General features: G+C 44.3%; 1 protein-coding gene across 7 annotated transcripts in view; it reads left to right on the top strand.

Annotated features, from left to right (window-relative positions):
* The window catches only part of JAK2 (Janus kinase 2), a 419,848-nt gene that overhangs the window by 157,539 nt on the left and 237,890 nt on the right, over positions 1-24,419 (top strand). For all 7 annotated transcript variants that reach the window (XR_003858317.1, XM_029613659.1, XM_029613675.1 and 4 more), the window contains one exon: positions 17,483-17,804. Coding sequence is in view for 6 of the 7 variants with exons in the window: in XM_029613659.1 (XP_029469519.1) it covers positions 17,483-17,804 (322 nt within the window). In the remaining variant the exon portion in view is untranslated. The remainder of the gene's footprint in view (positions 1-17,482; positions 17,805-24,419) is intronic.

Genomic DNA, 24,419 nt, shown 5'->3' on the forward strand with positions numbered 1-24,419 from the left:
CAGGTAGATGCCTATCTGAGCACCAGTGATCGTTTGATGGCATGGTTTGATATAATGGCCAAGATAGAGAGAAATCACATGAAGATCAAAGTCTTGGATTTCAAAAATACAGATTTTGTTAAAATGGCTAAGTAACTTCAGGAGGAGCAGAAGACTGGGTGAAAAATGGGTGAAGTGGAAAAACAGTGGGCCAAACTAAAAAGAGCCATAATAAAGGCAACACCTTTCTGTAAGAAAAGTATATAAAAGGAAAATGATCAGGTTCTCGAAAGAGGTGGCTGAAAAAATAAAGTAAAAAAGATTAGCATTTAGAAAGTACAAAGGAACTCAGAAAGAGGAACATGGAAGAATATCTGATGAAACTGAAAGAGACAAGGAAAGAAATCAGGATGGTGAAAGCATAAGTGATAGAAAAGATTGCCAGAGAGGTGAAGAGAGGTGACAAAACATTTTTCAGAGGCATCAGAGAAAGGAGGAAGGTTAGAGGTGATATTGTATGATTGAAAAGAAACAAGGTCATTGAGTGGAGAACAGATGAGGAAGATCTTGTAGGAGGACCATTGGTGGTAGGCACGAGTATGGATGGGAATGGAGTAGATACAATCCTATTTATAGAAGAGTATTTGGGTGAACCTAGCAAAACTGAAAGTGGAGGCCATGTGGGCTTAATGAGATACATCCCAAGACACAAGGATGCTCAGAGATTCTGGCAGGTCTGCTGAAAGACTTGCTCAATAGATCCTTGGAAATGGCTGTGATGCTGCAAGATTGGAGGAGGGTGGTGGCGGTCCCACTTCACAAACGTGGGAGCAGAGAGGAAGCTGGAAACTGCAGGCTGGTTAGTCTTACCTTGCTGGTGGGAAGATTAATGGAAATGCTGCTGAAGGAAAGGATAGTCAACTGTCTACAATCCAGTGGGTTACAGGATCTATGATTTTATTGGAGGAAGGTCATGTCAAACAAATCAGATTTTTTTGATTGGGTACCTAGAGAATTAGATCGAAGAGAAACACTCAGTGATTTATCTGGATTTCAGCAAAGCATTTGTTACTGTCCAACACAGGAAGCTTATGAAAAAAATGAAGTCTGAGAATGGGTCCCAAAGTGATAAAATGGATTACTTATTGGTTGACTGACAAACAACAACAAATAGTGGTAAAAGGAACCTACTCTGAAGAGAGAAAAGTAATAAGTGGTGTGCCTCAAGGATCGGTTATGGGGCTGGTTCTGTTCAATATCTTTGTGAGTGACATAGTGGAAGGGTTAGAAGGAAATGTTTCTGTTTTTGTGGATGATGCTAAGATCTGCAACAGAGTGGATACACCTGAAGAAGTAGAGCTAATAAAAAGTGATCTAAGAAAGCTTGAGGAGTGGTCAAAGGTTTGGCAGCTGGGATTCAATGCCAAGAAGTGCAGAGTCATGCAACTGGGTTTCCTAAATCCAAAGGTGCTCTATGTAATGGAGGGCAAGAGACTAATGTGCACAAACTAGGAAAAACTTCAGGGTAATAGTATCTGATGATTTGAAAGCAGTAAAGCAATGTGACAAGTTGGTGGCTAAGGCCAAAAGGATGCTGGACTGCATCAAGCGAGGCATAACCAGCTGGAAAAAGGAGGTGATAATGCCCTTGTACAGGTCATTGGAGAGGCCTCACCTGGAATACTGTGTTCATTTCTGGAGACCGTATCTCAAAAGGGTGCAAGTGGTGCAAAGAAAGACAACCAAATGGATGTGGGGTCTGCAATGGAAGACTTATGAGACTGAAAGACCTATATATGTATACCCTGGAGGAGAGAAGGGACAGGGGAGATATGATACAGACCTTTGAGATATTTAAAAATATTAATATTCTACAAGAGTCACACTTTTTCTGATGAAGAGAAAACTGTATAGCTAGGAGTAGACTTGGGAACAAAGTCAGGAAATATTTCTTCACAGAAGAAAGGGTGGTGGATGCATGGAATGCTCACCCAGAAGAGGTAATGAAGACAAAAACAGTAATGGAATTCAAAGTGAGATAAACACATTGGCTAAAGGATAGAAATGAAGATAAGAGGTAACCTGCACGGCGTGGCAGTTGTTACCAGCTTGAATAGAATGGCATAGAGGTAGCCTGCATGGAGTAGCAGTTACTACCTACAAAACAAAATTGCTGGGCAGACTGGATGGATCACTTGGGTCTTCTTTCTGCCATCATTTACTATGTACCTATAAATATTTTACTTCACAAATTGAGCTACTTGCCTGTAATGGTTTTCTGAAGACTGCAGATCAACCAGTCCCACAAGAAGGTCATGTGACCATTGTGTGTGCCAAGCAAAATGTCTTTTAGAAGTGTGGTAATCATATGAAAATATCTTTCTGGGCATGGACCAAGGTTTCCAACACACCCATGTTCCTGGAGTTATCTCAGTTTCTGATTGCCAGACTCAACAAGAAAGAACAACTGTATATGCAATGCAGAATACATCTAGTAGTATTATAGAAATTAGTAGTGATGGTTGATCTGCTGTTTTGAGAGAACACGTGTTATGGGTAAGCAATTTTGCTTTCTGTGAAGACAAACGGATCAACAGCCATGCAAGTAGCACTCCCTAACTTAAAGGTAGATTTTTAAAAGTTGCGTGCGAGCACGGGCACAAAGACGCACCAATTTTGTTACATGCGCACATGTTATAAAATCCGCTACTCATGCACATGATTTTATATCAACGCGCAAAGTGGGGGGATTTTAGTACATGCATGTGGCGATGTATTAAGGCCTAGTTCCCTGTTCCCTCCCTCCCCAGTTCGCCCCTGTAAAGGAGTGGACTTTCTAAACCCCCTACCTGACCTGCCTCCCTTTTACCCTTCTAGCTCCGACCCCTAAAACCCTGCTGAGTACCCTAGATTTTTTAAATTTTACTACTTACCCGCAGTCCATAGCAGCAGTAACTTGCGCGGTTGTTGGATCCCGGCAAGCGCTTGTGCGTGACACTGACTTCATGACACTGACCCGGCCTGCCCAGACCCTGCCCACATCCTGCCACTTTTGCTCAAAGCCTTTGTAATACACGTACTGCGCGGCCCACGCGCTTCCGAGTCTTGCATGTAGGGTTTTGAAAATCTATCTGTAAGGGTTTTCTTTAACAAAAGGATGAGACAACAATGTTTGCAATGTCTGAAACATGATTTTGTTGAGAAAAACCTCTATTTTCTTTTATCCTTTATCCTTTTTTTTTTTTTTTTTAACAAGTGAAAAACAGGGAAGAAAAATCACAAAAATAGGCTCTAGCAGGGAGGAAGTTGGGCAGTGTATCAATAAAGGTATTGTGGGAAGGACAAGTCAAACCCTGCATCCTAACAGGAGGTCATGTTTAGGCCATCGTTTTGTTTGTCTTTGCTGACTATTTTTGGGTTTGTTGAATCAGAACTACAATCTAATCATAAATATATCAAAAAGCACTTATCTTTGATATTATAATGGCTATTTTTGGGCACAGGCCTTCGCATAGTTGGTAACTGCACTTAAATCAATTGTGCACGGATCCTCTAACAGCAGTGCAAAAGGTGAGAGATCACCTGATTTTTTTTCACAAATGCAGTTCGTGTATGGGGCCCTGTCAAGGTAGCTACATTTCTGGAGGTTTGTTCTACAGTAGCTAACACATCCACAGAAATAGTTTAGGTATTACCAGGTTGCTCGAGGATCTTTTGACTCTGGTGGAAGAGCATCTGCTACTTGTAGTATCTTATTAGCTGCTGATGTTGCTTGCAGTTGTACCTTCCATACTTGCAGCTATGTCTTCTCTAGAAATAAGCTTAGAGAACCTGAGGTGGTAATAAAACTTTTATGTGGTTTCAGTTGGCTGATAAGCAGGTATGTTCTTTGGGTATGTTTAGTGCAGCTATTGTGCAAAGCTGAGATGCTTCTTCTGATGTCCAGGATGCATTACTGGCCAAGATATAGAGGCTATCGATATCAGTTGGTTTAGTATGGCCAATAATGCTTCTGTAGCTCCCCAGATACCAACTGTGCTGGTGCAGGGTAGTGATGGTCAAGTACTATCCAGCAAGGCAATAAGGAGGAAGCAAAAGACAGATTGGAGCATGACCTAGCTATTTCACAGGTTAGCTGGCTTGAAATGAACAGTTTACAACTCCCCAGAAAACAACTTGTTCAAGGCTGGTAGTTTAGTGGTGGCTGGGTACTGTCCAGCAAGGCCATGGGGATCTAGGTGGCTTACTGTTTTGACTACAGTTTTTCTAGATTTGGTTGTTAGTAAGAAATAGAAATGGAGCTCCCCAGTCCAAATTGGATGCATCTATGGTGAGGATAATTTTATAAGGATAAGTTTAGAAAACAAGTCCTTTGATCAAATTACAATGCAGTTCATGGACATTGCATAAAAGTAAACAAAACTTTAACGTGTCATAAACATGACTAAGGGGAAATAGAGGTAAATAAATGCTGAGGTACCAAAGGTGCAGTTAAGCAGAATAAATGTTATCATTCTGTGGATGTCTGATAACAGTCAAAATAAAAGCTGAAATAGCTGCAGGGTCAGGGACATGCGGGAAAGACTGTCATTACCAGAAAGCTTTGAGAGATGTTCCATTCGATACATACAATAGTTACATGATCCACTAATGTGAGTGTTATTTTGCTTATCTTCAGAGATTTTATATAGTAATAGAATTTTATGTGTATGCCAAATTAGATTCGCTTCATACAGTTTTCTATTTAATTTCACGTTGGGCTGTATTCATCCTTCCTTGGGACTTAGTTTACAGCCAAAGGTTATTTACTGTTTTTCATCTGTCTGAAAAAGGATCTTGAAAGGCTGTATGTGTCTCACAAAAGCCAAATAAACCCCCTTTAGTCAGGATTTTAGGCTTGCCCCTGATTTTTCAGTACAAAATACATTATCAGCATAATTACAGTATGTTAAAGCTCATTATCCCTTTTCCAGTCTGCAAATCCACTTTCTTGAAGTCAGCAACATCTGGAATTGGGTGGAGAGAGAATACAAATTTTTAGCTTCTTACCTAAGGGTAAGAAGCTAAAAATGCTTGGCCACACTTCAGTCCCCATTTGTCATCATTTAAATATGCTATTAAACAATTATATTCCACTGCTGCATAGGAAATAGACAAAAAAACCCCTAGCATTTCCTATCCAAAACACCCATCTGCACATGGCTTAGAAAGATGCAAAAAAATGATAGGCTTAACATCTATTTTTATGCTGGGACTTGGCATGTAATTTTCATTTGACCCACTGATTCATGTTAAATGCAAAGTTTGGGACAAGGGGGGGGGGGGGGTTGGTGGGAACAGAATCTTAAACTTGGGACTCAATACAAGAACAACGCAACAGAAAAAGAGGTTGCATTCCACTGATGTCAAATGGATGCTAAAGTTCTACTTAGTAAAGACCAAACCTCTTGAGAAAGATAGAACATTTGTTTGTATTTGACACTGATAAGAGGATTACCGCCTCTAATATACTATTATTGGTGGGATATGATGATTGATCACTGCAAGGAAAGCTCCCAATAGCCCATCTAGTTTCATTAGAACAATGTTTACATCTTATGTAGATAAAGCTCATTCTTCGATCAAGGACATTCATAAAACATGCTTTCATAGAGTAGACAGTTGACACAATTCTTGAGGAGTCAGAATTTGCCCCTTCCCCCTAATGCTGGTGCATTGAGTTTGCCCTTCTCCTTTCCCAAATTCTGGTAGAAATAATTTGTATTCACCTGGTGGATGTGATCCACCAGCATTTTTTAGCACAACTGCTATATGAGCAGGCTGTGCAGTAATTTCTAGAGATGTGAATCGTGTGCCAGATCGTCTTAACGATCAGATTCGGGGGGGGGGGGGGGGGGGGCTCGAATCTGATCGTTAAGATATGTGAATTGGAATCGGAAACGATTCCAATTCACATTTTTTTAGGAGGCCTGCACCGCCAAAAAAAAAAAACCACATCAGACCCTTTAAATCGACCTCCCGACCTGACCCATCGCTAATTATTTTTTTACGGAGGCCCGCGCTGCAAAAAAAACAAAAAAAACCATCTGACCCCTTAAATCGACCCCCCCTCCCCGACCCATCGCTAATTATTTTTTTACAGAGGCCCACGCCGCAAAAAAACCCCAAAAAAACCCATCCGACCATTTAAATCAACCCCCCCCCCCTCCCGACCTGACCCATCGCTATTTATTTTTTTATGGAGGCCCGCGCTGCAAAAAAAACAAACCAAAAAAAACCATCCGACCCTTTAAATCGACCCCCCCAAAACCTTTTAAAGTTACCTGGTGGTCCAGGGGGGCCTCGGGAGACCTCAGGGAGAGATCCAGGGGGGCCTTGGGGAAAGATTTCCCAGGCATCAGCTGTTCTAAAAAAAAAAAAAAATGGCGCCGATGCCCCTTTGCCCTTACCATGTGACAGGGTATCCGTGCCATTGGCCGGCCCCTGTCACATGGTAGGAGCACTGGATGGCCGGCGCCATCTTTAAAGATGGCGCCGGCCATCTTTACTCATCAGCCCATAGTATAATATGGGCTGATGAGTAAAGATGGCGCCGGACATCCAGTGCTCCTACCATGTGACAGGGGCCGGCCAATGGCACGGATACCCTGTCACATGGTAAGGGCAAAGGGGCATCGGTGCCATTTTTTTTTTTTTAGAACAGCTGATGCCTGGGAAATCTTTCCCCGAGACCCCCCTGGCTCTCTCCTCTCCCCGAGGCCCCCCTGGCTCTCTCCCCGAGGACCCCCTGGACCACCAGGTAACTTTAAAAGGTTTTGGGGGGGTCGGGAGGGGGGGGGTCGATTTAAAGGGTCGGATGGGTTTTTTTGGGTTTTTTTTGCGGCGCGGGCCTCCGTAAAAAAATAATTAGCGATGGGTCGGGGGGGGGGGTCGATTTTAAAGGGTCAGATGGGTTAGTTTTGTTTTTTTTTGCGGCGCGGGCCTCCGTAAAAAAAAAATAGCAATGGGTCGGGTCGATTTAAAGGGTCAGGATGGGTTTAGGGGCTTTTTTGGTGTGCCCTATTTAACGATACAATACAAATGCCCCTGACGATAAATCGTGGGCATTTGTATTGTATCGTGCACTCTAACGATTTTGGATGATTTTAAAATTATCTGACGATAATTTTAATCGTTCAAAAACGATTCACATCCCTAGTAATTTCTAGTAGATTTGTACTTGTTAAATTGGAAACTTTTGACCTACTGAATCTGCCCGGATATAAGTACCGTGATACAGATCTTACTTATTCTCTTGATTAACATTACAGCTTCTCTCTGTCTATCCTAAACATGCTTAAATTATCTCACTGTTGCTGTTTACTACTTTTGCTGGTACATAAATTCCAAACATCTGCTACGCTCTCAGTAACATATCTTCATGTTTTCAATAAGCTTCCCTTCTTTCATGATTCCTTGTCCTTGAGCTGCTGCTGCTGCTTCTGTACCTTCTCATACCTTGTGGAAACCAAGAATAGGTTGCAAGAAGGTTCTGGAAACAGATGGCAACAGGGTGCAGGTGATACATTGTTCACAATTCATTCTCTTCCCAAAGGATGGTCCCTTCATACATCTGCATCTCACATGGCTTGAGCAGCCCAGATCCAAGCCCAGAGTGATTTATGTCTGGAAAAAGAGCAGCTTCTGGCAGTGAGAGAAGTTTTTGAGGAAACCTGGAGCCCAGGTATAGAAAGAACTTCTAGGAGTAGAGATCCAGGACTGGAGATGTGAGACCCAGGAGTAGTAGAGATAGAAGATCTGGAGCACAGGAATCAGAACTCTGAAGGTGATAAGGGAATGGGACAGCCATCCATTATGATTGGGGCCAAGTTCCGTACCTACCACTGTCTCTCCTTTGAATATAGGAACTATGCACTTCTCCATAAATTTCACTGTAGATTACTGTGCACTTCCTGTTGCGTTCGTGGCTGCTCTACGCCCTCACTCCACCTTCTCTACCTCTGTGGCGACTCCCTCCGGGTTTAATGGACGGCTTGCTGCCGCAGCGTCTCCATGCCGCTTCTCCCCGGCATCCCTGGACCGGCTCGACGCTGCGGATCTGCCATGTTCCTGATGACGTAGGGCGTGCACGCTCACTCCGAAGTATGTACCAGCAAGGGCGCGAACCTCAGGGGCGACCCCTGTATTGACGTCATCCACTTCCAACATAAAAGGTCTTCACTAACGCTAACAGATTGAGTTAGCAAGGACTACGATTTGGACTCGCTTCGGATTCGTCCAAGCTACTCTGCCTCCTTGGACTTACCAGAGGTACCCGCTCCTCGGGGGCCTCGCTCTCTTTTCTCTATTTCAGATTGCAGATAGGAACCGGTACTCGCTCCTCGAGGGCCCATGTTCCTGAATACTCTGAAGATTCTCTACTGCCTGGAAGCTATTGCAGATACAGACATTTGTGAGTTACCATCGCTCTCTCAGAGCTTTCCCTGGAACCAGATACTCGCTCCTCGAGGGCCTAACTCTTTCCAGCTACTGAGCCTCCTTAAGAACCTATGTAAGATTGTCATCTACTACTGGCTATGTATACAGCATACCCTGTCTACTCACTATCTATAGTCTCTCTACAGCTCAGCAACCCTGGGATCGCAGTTCCAGTATCTGAGGGACTTCAGTCCTGCCGGGCATATCAGCTCACTACTGCCACCTCTGGTGGTTCTACTAACCTGTCTAATAAAAGAACTATCTGTGTCTGTCTCCACACCCAAGCCTAGCCGGTGGTCCCTCTCAGGATATCCTCCTGGAAGCGCTGTCATCTGCCATCAGCCCAAGGAATCACCTATTTACATTCCTTTCCAGCTGAGTACCCTCTCTAGCACTCCGCTGGTACAGATTGCCAACTCAGCAGTCTATATCATAACGAGATTGCTAGTTCCGCCTATGGAGCATATCAGATTGCTAAACTCCTCCTTCCACGGGAGCCAGTCCCTAACTGATTGCTAACGCTGCACGAGGACTCATAACAGATTGCTGACTCCTCCCCCAACAGGAGTATCCAGCAGCAGATTTACAACAGATCGCTAACTCCTCCCACTTCTGGAGCTGAGCACAACAGATTGCTAACTCCCTAGCAGGTCACTACACTTCTTTCTACTAGCTTTCCTGCTTTGGCAGATTACTGGAATTGTAGGTGCCTTTTTCTGGACAGACACTCTGCTCACCCCCCCCCCCCCATTTTCCAACAGTATATATGAAAATGGTATCATAGTTCTCAAAAATGTAGATGGATTCTGGCTTCATTATCCAAGAACTATTTCATCTTTAAGTCTCAAATTTCAGTCTCTAGATGCAGAAAAGGAATTGAGGTATATTAGATAATAAATTAAACTAAAATGATTCAAAATCAACTATTCTACTGAATCTCATGTTAACTGCTAGAACAGAACAAAAAAAAATGCATGCAGTAAGGAAAAAGTCAATTTTAGGTAGTTCAGAGATAAGGCCAAAAGAGTGATCCTTTAAAAATAAGAGCTCTTTCTACAGGTCGTTCTCCTATGGAATATCCCTCAAGTAAAGTGTTGCTTCAAAATCTCAAAGAAAATGAAAGGTTTTGGCAGCAGAACCTGCTGCCCCACTGGGACTCATCTTAAGCCATGAGCGGGATGGGCCCTGCTTGCAGGCCTATTTTCAGGTGTGAACAGGATGGGCTCCACTTGCGGCCCCATTTGGCTACTCTTTGCTGGCCTCTCATGGTTAACACTCCAGGCAATCGCCTAGTTCAGCTAATGAAAGTGCCGGGCCTGATTGGATGATGATAATTTGTTAGTATTTGTCCAAAGGTAGTGAGTGCTTCATGATTAAGTAAAGCATATTGATCTAATGGTTTGAGAAAGACTCTCCTAATCTGACAATGTGAAGAAATAGAAATGTATAATTTAATGCTTATGGAAAAAATGTCTGTGATAAAATGTTAGCTTGTAGGAAAAAATCTGAAAGATTTGAGATCCTAATTACTGCTTCAATGTGCAGCCTGATTATTAATTCATTAAATATGTAAGATCATAGAGCCTGCTGAATTGTTAAATATTGTGGTTTATTGTTTGATTGTATATAGCAGAAACAGCTATGTGATGTTTGTTTTTTTAACTACTTTATAAATATATAGAATTTTGCTAAAAATACCATCTTGGAAGTCTTGATAAAATGAATTGTACATATTTTAAAAAGTCAAAGGATGACCAAATAACTGCTACATGGTTAAATGGCGAGGTGAAAGAGCCAATTAACAACAAAAAGGCATCATTTAAAAAAATGGAAGGCAGATTCAGATGAGACTAGAAAGCAGCATAAACACAGGTAAGTTAAATCAAAACATCAATAAGGTAGGCAAGAGAAAATTGGAGAAGAAGCTTGCCATAGAGGCAAAAACTAATAAAAAAAAAAAAAAAAAAAGTTTTCAAAAGAGCAAGAAGCCTGTGAGGGAGTCAGTTGGACCACAAGATGATCAGGGGGTAAAAGTGGTTTAGGGGAGGACATGGCTATGATGGAAAAACTAACAGGCCGATACAGTAAAGCGCGGCCGCGGTTACCCTGTTTCTAACCCGCTTTGTATGCACAATTTGGACACGTATGTCTAACCCGCGATTCAGTATCCGGTTTTACGCGTCCTTACCGCTTCTTGAAATCGACGCGTATCCCTTTCCGCCCGCGGCATGTATATGATATGTTAATGATCAGATTAGCTATTCCCTCCGATACATTGACGTGCGCCCAGATTATCGCCTTTTTAACCAGCTATTTTGCCGCGTCTTTAACCTGCAAATTTACCGCCTACCCTGACCCTGGCATTAGTGTGGTGAACTTAGCTGCCCAGTCCCAAACCAACCCAATCCACAGAAAAAAATGCTTCTCACTCAAGGGGGAAAAATTATTACAAAAAATAACAGGGCGAAAATCATTTCTGTAATACGCTCGGGCATCGGGGATTGCCAGCTTGACAAGCATCAGGCAAGCCCCAGCAGCCGGCGATCGGCGGTAGGGAGTGCAACAAAGCACCTGTGCACACAGCTCCAATTTTCCGCCTCCTTCGGATGGGCAAGAGAGAGACGAAATTTCACAGGCAAACTTTCCCCCAGCCCCCGCTCACCTGCCCTAGCCATGACCACGCAAGCCCCCAGCAGCAGCAGAAGGGCGTCCATGGGTGCCGGTCTCCCGTGCGGGCGCGCTGACAGCTCCGGAGCAGCCCCGGTCCTCTCTCCCCTCCACCCGAGGCGCGCATCGCGGCTCCCCTGCCTCCCGGGGGCAGCTGGCGGCGAGAGCGGCTTCAGCAGCCGGGGGCGGATCGGGCGCTCCCCATGCGAGGCGGCTTCCAGCAGCCCCCGGCGAAGGTGCATGAACGCACGCCGTAACCTCAGACGTCCAGCCGGGCGCTCAGGTCACAGCGTGCGTTCATGCACCTTCGCTGCCTTGAGCGCCCAAATTGAGCGTACAGGCGTGCGTTCATGCACCTTCGCCGGGGGCTGTTGGAAGCCGCCTTGCATGGGGAGCGCCCGATCCGCCCGGGCTGCTGAAGCCGCTCTCGCCGCCAGCTGCCCCCGGGAGGCAGGGGAGCCGCGATGCGCGCCTCGGGTGGAGGAGAGAGAGGACCGGGGCTGCTCCGGAGCTGTCTGCGTGCCCGCACGGGAGACCGGCACCCATGGACGCCCTGCTGCTGCTGTTGCTGGGGGCTTGCGTGGCCGCGGCCAGGGCAGGTGAGCGGGGGCTGGGGGAAAGTTTGCCCATGAAATTACGTCTCTCTCCTGCTCGTCCGAAGGAGGCGGAAAATCGGAGCTGCGCGCACAAGTGCTTTGTTGCACTCCCTGCTGCCGATCGTCGGCTGCTGGGGCTTGCTGGCGCCGGGCGCTCAAGGCAGCGGGGTCTGTAGGAGAACCATCCACTTTCCTGGTGAAATGACATTTCAAATGACATTTGAAATGACAGGTACCAGCGCACCCAGGATACTGTATAGGTGCTGTATACCGCTGTATACAGTAAAATGGATTGCGCAGCCTACCGCTTCATGGACATGCTTTGGACGCGGCTTGCATTTGCGTCTCATTTGAATACTGTATCGAGCGGTATGTGATCCAAACTGTGCGTGCGGCAAACGAGGGTGCGCCCGGCACTGCCGCACTCTTTCTTACTCGTCCTTACTGTATCGGCCTGTAAATGAGTTTACTTTAGTCCTTACTAAAGAAGTTGTTAGGGGAGATACCCACACCAGTGTTGATCTTTGAAGGTGCTGATTCAGAGGAACTGAAGTAAATCTTGAAACAGGGAGAATGTAATAGAGCATATTTTGGCAGTTAGTCTATCACAAATAAAATATATCATGATTATTGAAACCTCAAGTTCAGTATAATCATGGGTCCCATTAAATAAAGATTTTCAAGTATCCAAACAGTGCATATATAAGCTTGAAAAAAGTCCACTTATCTTTTTCTTACTATAACACATGCAATCCCCACTTCCCAAAAGCAAAACCCTTACATGGTGCCACGTTTTGAAACATATATCTTTTTTGGGGGGGTTATCACAATGGTGCACCGAAAAATAAAATATTTTAATCACTTAATTTCAATAAGCATGAAAAAGTGCAGCAACAGCATGGCAAACAGGTGATATAAAAACTTACTCAATGAGAAAACAATGGTATTCATTCATTCAGACAGCCGGAAGTTCAGATGCTGAACCTCCGGAAAACATTGTCTTTTAAAGAGCTCATGCCTGTGTCCCATAACCACTTATATCCAATAGCAATCATCTACTCAAGTAGTGCGAAAATGTAAAATTGATTGAAAGCAATCACTGTTATGGTTATTGATGTTTGGGTGGATCCTTGGACACTGTGGCAGCTGACCACGCCCACGGGGGGTAGTCCCGTGAGGGACCACAGTGTTAGGCTAGACTCTGGGCACACAAACACAGATTTGAATCTTTTTTTAAATAGTTTTGGAAACCACCAGAGGTGGCAGTAGTGAGTAGTGGATGTTGAGCCTGGCTGGGCAGGTCTGCCACAGAACGCTGGAACAGCGAATCCTCTGCTAGGCTGTGCTGTAGTGGAAAGAGACTGAGAGTTATGAGTACACAATGAGAAGCATTCAGAGTCCCAGGTAGAATTAGGAGAAGTTCCGAGACAGGGAGAGCAGGCCCTCGAGGAGCGAGTACCTGATCCCTTAGAGCAGAGAGACTCAGTTGTATTGTACTCACGTAGCAGTAACAGAGATTCCACTAGACGAGAGGTCTGGCACCGGAACAGAGGGCAGGCCCTCGAGGAGCGAGTACCTGGTTCCAATGAAGCAGTACTGTGGAATAGATGGTAGTTGTACTCACAGATGGAATCTATTAGTGAAGTCTTCCAAGTAGAAAGGTTTGAAGATGCAGGCAGCGACTCAGGGAACATGGGCCCTCGAGGAGCAAGTACCGGTTTCCTGATAGCACCTGAAAGAAGCAGAAGAGGCCTCCAAGGAGCGGGTACCCCGTTAGCAACCCCGAAGGGTATAAGAGTTCCAGATAACGCTGGAGTGGCAGAGCAGCTTCGGTATGGAGAGTGAATCCCATCCGTAAGATTTCCGTTGCTAACTCGATGAGCTAGCAAATACTGTAGGCTTAAATATCTGGGCAGCGTGATGTCATATCAGGGGGACGCCCCTGAGATTCGCGCCAACGTGGAAATAAAGATGAGGGTGGCATGCGCGGGTGCGCCCTAAGGTACCTTGGAGGAGCATGGCGGGAGGCAGCACCAAAGCCGGTCTGGGTACACCGGAGAGGACGGCAAACAGACGCCGCAGCAGCCAGTAGTCCGAGGTGAGTGGGAGGAGCTGCAAGTAGTGAGAGGTAGGCGGGGCAAAGCCGTCGAAGACCGACAGTTGCAACAATCACCCAAAGCTATATCATTCAACCTCAGAGTTCAAACCTTCAGCTGAACTGCACTGAGAGTAAAGATTCAAAACTGTTCCCGGTAGACAAGGGGACCTATAATATTTCCCCCTCGCCAGTATGTGGGGATGTATTCAGTGACAGTCCAGCAGAAGATCTTCAAAAGAATATTCAAGTTCTAGGCAGTTCTGCATGATCGGAGCTTGTGTTTTTCTGGTGGACAGATAACTCCGATGTTCAATGAGATGCACTGTAATTGTTCTTTTAGTGCATCCCACATAAATCTTGGAACATGAACACAAAATGACAAATCACATGGACTGAGGCACATATGGTATGGCTTCTTAAAGTGATGTTTTGTTCAGTCTTAGAGTGACTCCATATTATGCCCTGAAAAGATTGTGCACATAGGAAACACATGGATAATGTCTCTTTACATCCAGCGATAATGTATGAATGTGGCATGAAAAAGCTGATTTCACAATTATATTTTTTATGTTGGGACCTCTTGAATATGCTATTTGGATTGCAAGAGAGTAATCACCTTCTACCTGGAAAGGACCATAGTTCTTAGAAGGTCCACTCAATCTTTTGTTTCTTTAGATTTCAACAGACCCAGTATTGCAGTATCCAAATAGACAATCTCTAATTGGATAATAGATCGCATCATCTTCTGTTATGTGCATTCTATCAGGGCTCATAATGTTAGAACCAAAGCAGTATTGATGGCCCATCTTAGATCTATCTCCATTGAAGTGTTTTGTAAAGGAATTCAGAAATATAGAAAATGTCAGAAAAGGACCAAACGGTCCTTCCAGTCTGCCCAGCAAGCTTATTGGTTAAGGGAAGTAACCGCCACACCAACAAGTTACCCCATGCACTCTTTTCTTTATTTCCATCCTCTAACCATTAGTGATCCATAGTGTATATCCCATGCCCCTTTGAAATCTTTCACTGTTTAGTCTTCACCACCTCCTCCAGAAGGGCATTCTAGGTGACCACCGCGATCTCTACATGAAGAAATATTTCCTAACATTGATTCTGAGCTGTCCTCCCTGTTACCCCTAGTTTTACTGATTTCTTTCTAATGGAAAAGGTTTGTCGATTGTGCATCATTAAAACTTTTCTGAATCATATCCTTCCTGCACCTCCTTTCCTCCAGGGTATACATATTTAAGTTCTTCAGTCTTTCCTCATAAGTCATTTGATGGCGACCCCCTGCTATTTTTGTCGCCCTTCTCTGGACTGCCTCCATCCTGTCTGTCCCTTCTGAGACATGGTCTCCAGAACTGAGCATAGTACTCCAGGTGAGGCCTCACCAATGACCTGTACAAGGGGATTATCACCTCCTTTTTCTTACTGGTTATTCTCTCTATGCAGCCCAGCATTCTTCTGGCTTTAGCTATTACCTTGTCACATTGTTTTGCCATCTTCAGATCGCTAGACACGATCACCCCAAGGTCCCTATCTTGCTCCATGCACAACAGCCCTTCACTCCCCATCATATACAGCTGTTTTGAATTACCATACCCCAGATACATGACTTCACTTCTTGGCATTGAATCCTAGCTGCCATATCTTCAACAACTGTTCAAGCTTCCTTAAATCATGTCTCTTTCTCTCTACTCCTTCCGGCGTGTCCACTCTGTTGCAGATTTTAGTACTATCCGCAAATAAACAAACTTTACTTTCTATCCCTTCCGCAATGTCGCTCGCAAAGATATTGAACAGAACCGGTCCCAACACCGATCCTTGTGGCACTCCACTTAAGACCGTTCTCTTTTCAGAGTATGTTCTATTTACCATCACACTCTGTCTTCTTGTTGTGTCCGTCGCTGCTCGACACCCTCACTCCGCCCTCTTTACCTCTTTGGCGACTCCCTCTGGGTCTGATGGACGCTTAGCTGCAACGGCATCTTCTTGCCTCCTCCTTCCGGTGTCCCCAGACTGGCACGACGTTGCGGATCCGCCATGTTCCTGATGACATAGGGCGCGCGCGCGCTCCGATTGATGTACCAGCAAGGACGTGAACCTCGGGGGCGTCCCCTGAGATGACGTCATCCACTTCCAAAATAAAAGGTCTCAGAATTTGCTAACGAATCGAGTTAGCAAGATTTGCTTCGGCAGTCCAAGCTGCTCTGCCTCCTTGGACTTAGCAGGGGTTCTCGCTCCTCGGGGGCCTCGCTCTCTTTTCTTTATTTCAGTTGCAGATAGGAACCAGTACTCGCTCCTCGAGGGCCCATGTTCCTGAAACACTCTGAAGATACTCTACTGCCTGGAAGCTATCACAGATACAGACATTTGTGAGTTACCATCGCTCTCTCAGAGCTTTCCCTGGAACCAGGTACTCGCTCCTCGAGGGCTTAACCCTTTCCAGCTACTGAGCTTCCTTAAGACCTTATGTGAGTTTTGTCACCTAGTTCTGGCTATGAACACAGCATACCCTGTCTACTCACTATCTATAGTTTCTCTACAGCTCAGCAACCCTGGGATCGCTGTTCCAGTTCCTGAGGGACTTCAGCCCTGCCGGGCATATCAGCTCACTACTGCCACCTCTGGTGGTTCTACTAACCTGTCTAATAAAAAAAAACTATCTGTGTCTGTCTCCATATCCAAGCCTAGCTGGTGGTCCCTCTCAGGATCTCCTCCTGGGGGCGCTGTCATCTGCCATCGGCCCAAGGATCCACCTATCTACTTTCCTTTACAGCCAAGTGCCCTCTCCAAGCACTCCACTGATAACAGATTGCTTCTCCTTCCCCATCAGTCTTCAGCAACAGATCCATAACAGATTGCAACTCTGCAGTCTCTACTTTAACAGTTTGCTAACTACTCCCTCTACAGGAGCAGAGCATATCAGATTGCTAACTCCTCACGGAGAACTGTAACAGATTGCTAACTCCTCCCTTCTTGAGGAGTTATTCACAACAAGATTGCTAACTCCTCCTACCACGGAAGCTGAACCATAACAGATTGCTAACTCCTCCTTCCTTAGGAGTCGTCACTAACTACTATTTGCTTGCTCCTTCCATCAGCATAGCAGATCATAACACTTCTGTCCATCAACCAGCTTGTAATCCACGCCACCACCTTGGCGTTCACTCCCAAGCTTCTCATTTTATTCACAATCCTCCTATGTGCAGAACATGCTGATCTTAGATGCATTTATAGAACTAGTGGATTAAAATAATCTGTCTGCTTCTCTCTCTCTTGCTCTTGTTCATGTGCGCCATTGGTCAATTTTTTATTTCAATTGTATACTTGTCTCATTTGCATTAATGAGAGAGGCAGAAAATGTATTTATTTATTTAAAACTTTTATATACCAACGTTCATAGACATATGATGTTCCCTACAATATTTCCTGGGTTTTCACTTTGTGAAAATCTTTTCAAGAAGTTAAATATGTTTGAATTTTGAAAACTGAGAAATTGAGCTTATTCATTAACTTTAGAAGAGATAATTTCATGAGCAAGTTAGCAACTTGAGAGATATTTTAGTCATTGTATTTTAGATACACATTTCCTATAGTTTCTAAAGCAGTGCCAATATTTTTAGTTTTCTTAAAATTTATATTCATAATTTTGTATTCACAGCTACAAGACATTTTTGCCTATATGTGTTCGAGCAAAAATCCAAGACTACCACATTTTGACACGAAAAAGAATAAGGTACAGATTTCGCAGATTTATTCAGCAGTTCAGCCAGTGTAAAGCTACTGCCAGAGACTTGAAACTTAAATACCTTATAAATCTGGAAACTCTTCAGCCAGCCTTTTATTCAGAACGGTTTGAAGTAAAAGAGCCTTGCAGAGGTCCTTCAGGTGAGGAGATTTTTGCAACCATTATAGTAACTGGAAACGATGGAATTCAGTGGTCAAGAGGAAAACACAAAGACAATGATGAACTGACAGATCAGGTAACGCATAACAATACACTCTTTATTGTTTTTTTAGAAAAATTTTGAAAACTTTGAACAAATTTGTCTGAACAGAAGACTTTGAACCAGATCTTAGCAGAAATGTAGGATTGTAGAAATCACTTTATCTGGCCTAAGATTTCTCATTAGTCAGCTTTTTATAGAGAGATCAAAAAGTTCTTAAAACGTTTGCTTTTTCAGACGAAATGTTGAAATTTTTTTTTTTTTTTTTTTTACATTTTTAAATCATGTTTTTCTTCTGGTCAGTTTCACTACAGTCTGAGATCATCTTGCTTTTTCGTCTATTTCTGCCAATAAATTCCTTATATACCTAGGCCTCTGTCCTTATCCACCCAGTTTACAGGGCAATTTAGAAATGTGTATGTGGCTTGTTTTTTTTTTGTTTGTTTTTTTTTTAACTTTTCACAAACTTCTCACCAGTGTGGAAATTGCCCCACAATACCACAGGAGTAAGTGGTTCTCATGTTAACTCTTAAGATTTGTGAATATACTGATGGCAAGCAATGAGGGATTAAGGTGAATTTAACATAGCCCTGAGCAGTCCACATATATCCTCTTTGCTGCTGCTTTCCTTTAAAAATGAAAAGAGGATCAATATAGGAGGAGAAAAAAGCCTAATGCTAGTATGTGTTCACTGGTTTTTTTTATTTCTCTTGTCTTTTAAATGAAAAGGTAAGTGTGTGTGTTGGGGGGGGGGGGGGGTTAGCGGTCTGATGGGGAGATTAACATTTCAAACTGTTTTCAGCATAGTTTAGCTAAGTTGAAATTCATTAAATATATGCCAGTCCAGTGGTTCAATGGCAAGTGCTGCACACTGTCATTTTGAGGGCCTGGGTTCAATGGCCAGGCTTCTGCTCCCCAGGCTGGCAGGACTGGGAATGCTGCAGAGGCAGTGTTAAACAGATGTTGGAGGGAGGGAGCCTCAGACATTGCTCAATAGTGAAACTGTCTAGCCAGACAGAGGGTCCACCTTAGCATGAGCAGGGGATTGGAATCTCCAGTTCACGAGGGCCACACACTGATCAAGTTGTCAAGATATCCCTCATGAATATGCATGAGGTGGATTGAGCTGAGGCAATGTGCAATATTATCTTATGCATAGCACCAATGTGAGCACTCCACCCCATAGCCCGCCTGCCACCCGCCCACTAATACCTACAAAAACCCATGGTGGCAGCACCGAAGGCATAGATGGGGAGAGCGGCCGGGAGCCAGCGGGAAGCAGGGCCTGCCTGACCCAACCGCAGAGCAGCGGCCGGCTGGGGGGCAATGCGACAGACGGGCAGGGAGCACCCTCCCCCCACGGAAGGATGAAGTGAGATCTCTCTCCAGCGCTGACGCGACCGTTCCACCCCATAACTCGCCCGCCACCTGCCCACCAACACCTACAAACCCAAGGCATCCATGCCGAAAGCATCGATGGAGAGAGCTGCCGGGAGCCAACGCTAAGCAGGGCCTGCCTGGCTCAATCACTGAGTTGGCGGCTGGTACTGGGGGCAAAATGACGGACAGGCAGGGAGTGCCCTCCCCCCCACGGAAGGAGGAGGTGGTAACTCTCTCCTGGCGCCAACGTGACCGCTCTGCCCCATAACCCACCCACCAACATCTACAAACCCACGGCAGCAGCACCAAAGGTGTGCACTCTTGGCACGTGCACAAAGGAGCTTGCCCCTTTGTGTGTCCCTTCGTGTGATGCCTGAAGGGATTCCTGAAGTAAATATTTAAAAATCACCCTTACCAAACAACTTTTATAATTGAGCCGACCCACCTCATTGAAACCATCACAGGATGAAGAATATATAGAAACCTTCGGAGAACCTCAAACACAAGCAAAGAGAGAGCGCAAAGATGATCTACCCTACGATATTAACAACTCTCCTATAATCTCCTGCCTAATGTTTACTCTTCTACTAATAAACGTTCAGTCACTGTCAAAGAAAATCCCACTGATAACTGGTCTGCTAGGGGGAACTAAATCCTGCTATCTTCTGCATTACTGATACATGGCTGAAAGACAAAGATAATGTTCTCTTAAATCAAATTGATCACCTCAACTATATCTTTCACTTCCCCAGACACAAACGTAAAGGTGGGGGCTTATTAATAATCAGTAAAAAAAAGAATTTAAACTTAAACCCTACAAAGTTGAGACTAACCCTCCCCTAACTAAATATAGGTATGGTCTGTTGCCTACCTACAAAAAGACTGCTCGCCTAGAATCGAAATTTTCACTAAAGTATTTCCGTCATCTGAATCCACTCTAATAGAAGGGGACTTTAGTCTACCTGTAGACAGCATACCTAAAACTACAGCATGTGAAGTCTTTGGAGACACTATGGAAACAATTGGTTGGTCACAATTTGTAACCAACCCCACTCATAAAGCAGAACACATCCTTGACCTAATATTCTCCAATTACAATAATATCCAATATCAACATATCTCACTATTACAATACAATATCCAAATCAACATATCTCACAAAATATTGCCATGATCTGATCACCAACTAGTAAAAACAGAAATAACCCTCCTCAACACACAGCAAACAAACTCATATAATTATCACTTTCACATACAGAAAAAAGATAGAACTGGAACTACTTGAAGAAACTATAAAAAAAAAATAAAAAATGTACTTTAATCATAATACCTCCTCAGCTTTTGACTCCTGGGATAAAATCATCAATGAAATAGCCAGCAATCTTTGCCCAATCCAGACAAAAACGTTCCAAAACCCCCCCAAACAATGCAATACAGCTAAACAAAAGAAACCTTGTTATAGCAAAGAGATGAGACACACTAAACAGACACTGAGAAAATCTGAAAAGCAATGGCAGAAATGCCAATCTACGGAATCCCTTGAAATATACAAATCCCTATTAACTAAATACCGTAAACAAATCAATAAAACAAAAAAAAAGACTTACGGTAAACAGATTCATGGTGTAATATTTAATTCCAAATTACTCTTTGAAACAGTTAAAAACTTACGGACCCATCCTCTGCAATCTCGAATAACTATGACTTTTCAAAGAATCCCTGCAATGAATATGCTATGTCTGTTCGATAAAATCAATAGATTAAAAATACAATTCTCCACCTGCTTACCAGCAAAAGAACATGACGAAAAAAAAAGGAGCAAGCTAAATGGAGCACATGTGATACAGTAACTAAATTTGAAATTAACCAAATAATTACAAAAATTAAGCCTGCTATCTACCCACTGGACCCAGTCACCGCAAGTTACCTGAAAACAGTAAACAGTGTAATCACTCCAACAATCACAACCATAACCATTCACTATCAGAAGGACTGGTCCCCACTGGGACAAAACAAGCTGTGATTAAACCAATCCTGAAAAATAAAACTGGAAGAATTGATGATTGGGACAACTACCGACCAATATCCAACCTGCCATTTGTCGCTAACGAACTAGAAAAAGCAGTGTTATCTCAATTAGAAAGCCACCCCGAAGACAGTAATATTCTATACCCAAACCAATTCGTATTCAGAAAATATCACTCAACAGAGAAACTACTCACTTCCTTAACCAACCCTGTACTACAGAGGCTTAACAACGATGAATCCTATATCCTGGTACTAATTGACCTAACAGCAGCCTTCGACACTATAGACCATTCCCTGCTTTGCCATCAGTTGAGGAAAATTGGAATAGACGGAAATGTTATCGAATGGTTCTCTTCTTTCCTGATAGATAGGTCATTTCAAGTCAAACTGGGCAATCACATATCTGACACCTTCCCAGTCAATGCACGGGTCCCCCAAGGTTCAGCGCACTCGGCTATTCTGTTCAACATTTACATGCCGCCTCTATGTACACTGCTAGCAGAACTAGGAATCAACTTCTTCCTATATGCAGACGACATACAATTCTACACCCCATTCGACAAATCAATCAAAAAAACTGCATCTACTGTGTCAACATGTATGAAGGCAATACAACAAAAACCATCTATGCTGAAACTAACACTAAGGGGCGGATTTTCAGAGCCCTGCTCGCGTAAATCCGCCCAAAACCGGGCGGATTTACGCGAGCAGGGCCCTGCGCGCCGGTGAGCCTATTTTACATAGGCTCACCGGCGCGCGCAGAACCCCGGGACTTGCGTAAGTCCCGGGGTTTTCGGAGTGGGCGTGTCGGGAGGCGTGTCGGGGGCGGGGCCGGAGCGCGCTGCGTTGTGGGGGCGTCGGCAGCGTTTTGGGGGCGGGTACGGGGGCGTGGCTAGGGCCCGGGTACGGGGGCGTGGCTAGGGCCCGGGGGCGTGGCCACGCCCTCCGTACCCGCCCCCAGGTCGCGGCCCGGCGCGCAGGAGGCCCGCTGGCGCGCGGGGATTTACGCCTCCCAGAGGGAGGCGTAAATCCCCCGACAAAGGTAGGATGGGGGTTTAGACAGGGCCGGGCGGGTGGGTTAGGTAGGGGAAGGGAGGGGAAGGTGAGGGGAGGGCAAAGGAAAGTTCCCTTCTAGGCCGCTCCGATTTCGGAGCGGCCTAGGAGGGAACGGGGGTAGGCTGCGCGGCTCGGCGCGCGCAGGCTATACGAAATCGATAGCCTTGCGCGCGCCGATCCAGGATTTTAGCCGATACGCGCGACTACGCGCGTATCTACTAAAATCCAGCGTACTTTTGTTTGCGCCTGGAGCGCAAACAAAAGTAGGCTGTTCGCGCTCGTCTGAAAATCTACCCCTAAGCACTCAAAAGTCCTGCAATTGTGTGGTTAAGGAGAAATTCCTTGATAATCAAACCACCAACCCTAGACCTGGGAGATTTTAACATTACACCCTCAGATCAAATACTGGACCTAGGTATACAAATCAATGAGAACATCAAAATGAAAAAGCATATAATCAAATTAATAAAAAATGGACACCAAGCTGAGAATATTACGCCAGCTGAAACCATTACTATAACAATACAGGACTTCCGCACTGTTTTACAAAAACTAATATTTTCAACTTAGATTACTGCAACTCCCTATTACTAGGCCTACCTTCAGGACTATTAAAAAACTACAGTTACTCCAAAATGCCTCAGCTAGACTCTAGGACAAGGAAATTTGACCACATCACCCCCCTCGGTGATAACATTGCACTGGTTTCCTGTACAATCCAGAACAAAGTATTAACTCTAATTTTTTATATCATCAACAACATTAAACCATGCTTAATAAGAGTAACACTGCAACCATACACACCGCAGAGAGCCCTAAGATTACAAAACAAAAGATTTCTAAATGTATCTTCAATACGGAGTATACATCTAACACAAATAAGAGATCGAATGTTTTCCATAGCAGGCCCCAAGTTGTGGAACTCACTACCAGAGTCCACAACTTGGAGCCAGATAATAGAAAGAAAGAGTTTCAGACGTGAACTGAAACATGGCTTTTTAGAAATGCATATGATCTAATGTAAAATACCAATATGCTGATAACTTCGCAGTCAAAACCATAGACAGATAATTAGGGTCATTTATCAAAATGCTGTAAAGCGTTTTCACATGCGTTAAGCACCTTTAACTCATGTGAAAACCCCTTAACACATGCGAAAATGCCTTTAACGCATGCGATAGCACCATAACATATGGTGCGATGCAAATCCGAAAAAGAAGAGGTGTTAGGGGCAGGAGTGGGCTGGGTTTACCATTTTGCGAAACCCTATCGCACGGCTTTAACACCGATTTTTAGCTACACCTTTTTCAGTAGCATTAAGCTGTGCGATAGGTTGTGTTAAGGCTTTATCACATTTTGCGAGATGTTCTCAAATGCCAGTTTTGAAGCTCCCAGAACACCAGCCTAGCTATCGGGAGAGAGAGAGAGAGAGCGCACAAGCCTAGCCATAATGCCCTAACACTAGATGGGTATTTATATCTCTATGGGAGGACCACCTAGTAACTCGAGGTGAAGTTTAGGTATTAGTGTAGGGGTTAGGGGCCATTTTGACATTCAAAGTGAGACGTACGAACAGAACAGTGCTCTCTTGTGAAGATTTTATGACTCTCGGAGTGAGGAAACTCACTCAAAGATGATATTTGTGCAGTGTTCTCTCAACCTAGCTTGATGGACCCTCTACCTGGGCATCATCAAGCTAGGTTGAGAGAACACTGCACAAATATCATCTTTGAGTGAGTTTCCTCACTCCGAGAGTCATAAAATCTTCACAAGAGAGCACTGTTCTGTTCGTACGTCTCACTTTGAATGTCAAAGTAGCCCCTAACTCCTACACTAATACCTAAACCTCACCTCGAGTTACTAGGTGGGCCTCCCATAGAGATATAAATACCTATCTAGTGTTAGGGCATTATGGCTAGTCAGTCTCCCTCTCTCTCTCCTCAGTGGCCCTGATAGTAAACATGGTCGTCCCCCCCAGTGGTTGTATGTAGGAAATACCACAATTCTGTTACTTATCTCAAAGTGCGAAAAAGTTATTGCAATTTTGGTAACTGCACTTTGCATAGGTATTAGCGCAAATTGCGATAAACTGCCTATTACCATAAAACATGCCCCTTTTTCTATCACATGCGATATTTAGTGCATTTTGATAAATCCAGGCCAATGTTAGTAGAATGAGCAATAAGT

This window comes from Rhinatrema bivittatum, chromosome 1 (assembly GCF_901001135.1).
Source record: "Rhinatrema bivittatum chromosome 1, aRhiBiv1.1, whole genome shotgun sequence".
Lineage (NCBI taxonomy): Eukaryota > Metazoa > Chordata > Amphibia > Gymnophiona > Rhinatrematidae > Rhinatrema > Rhinatrema bivittatum.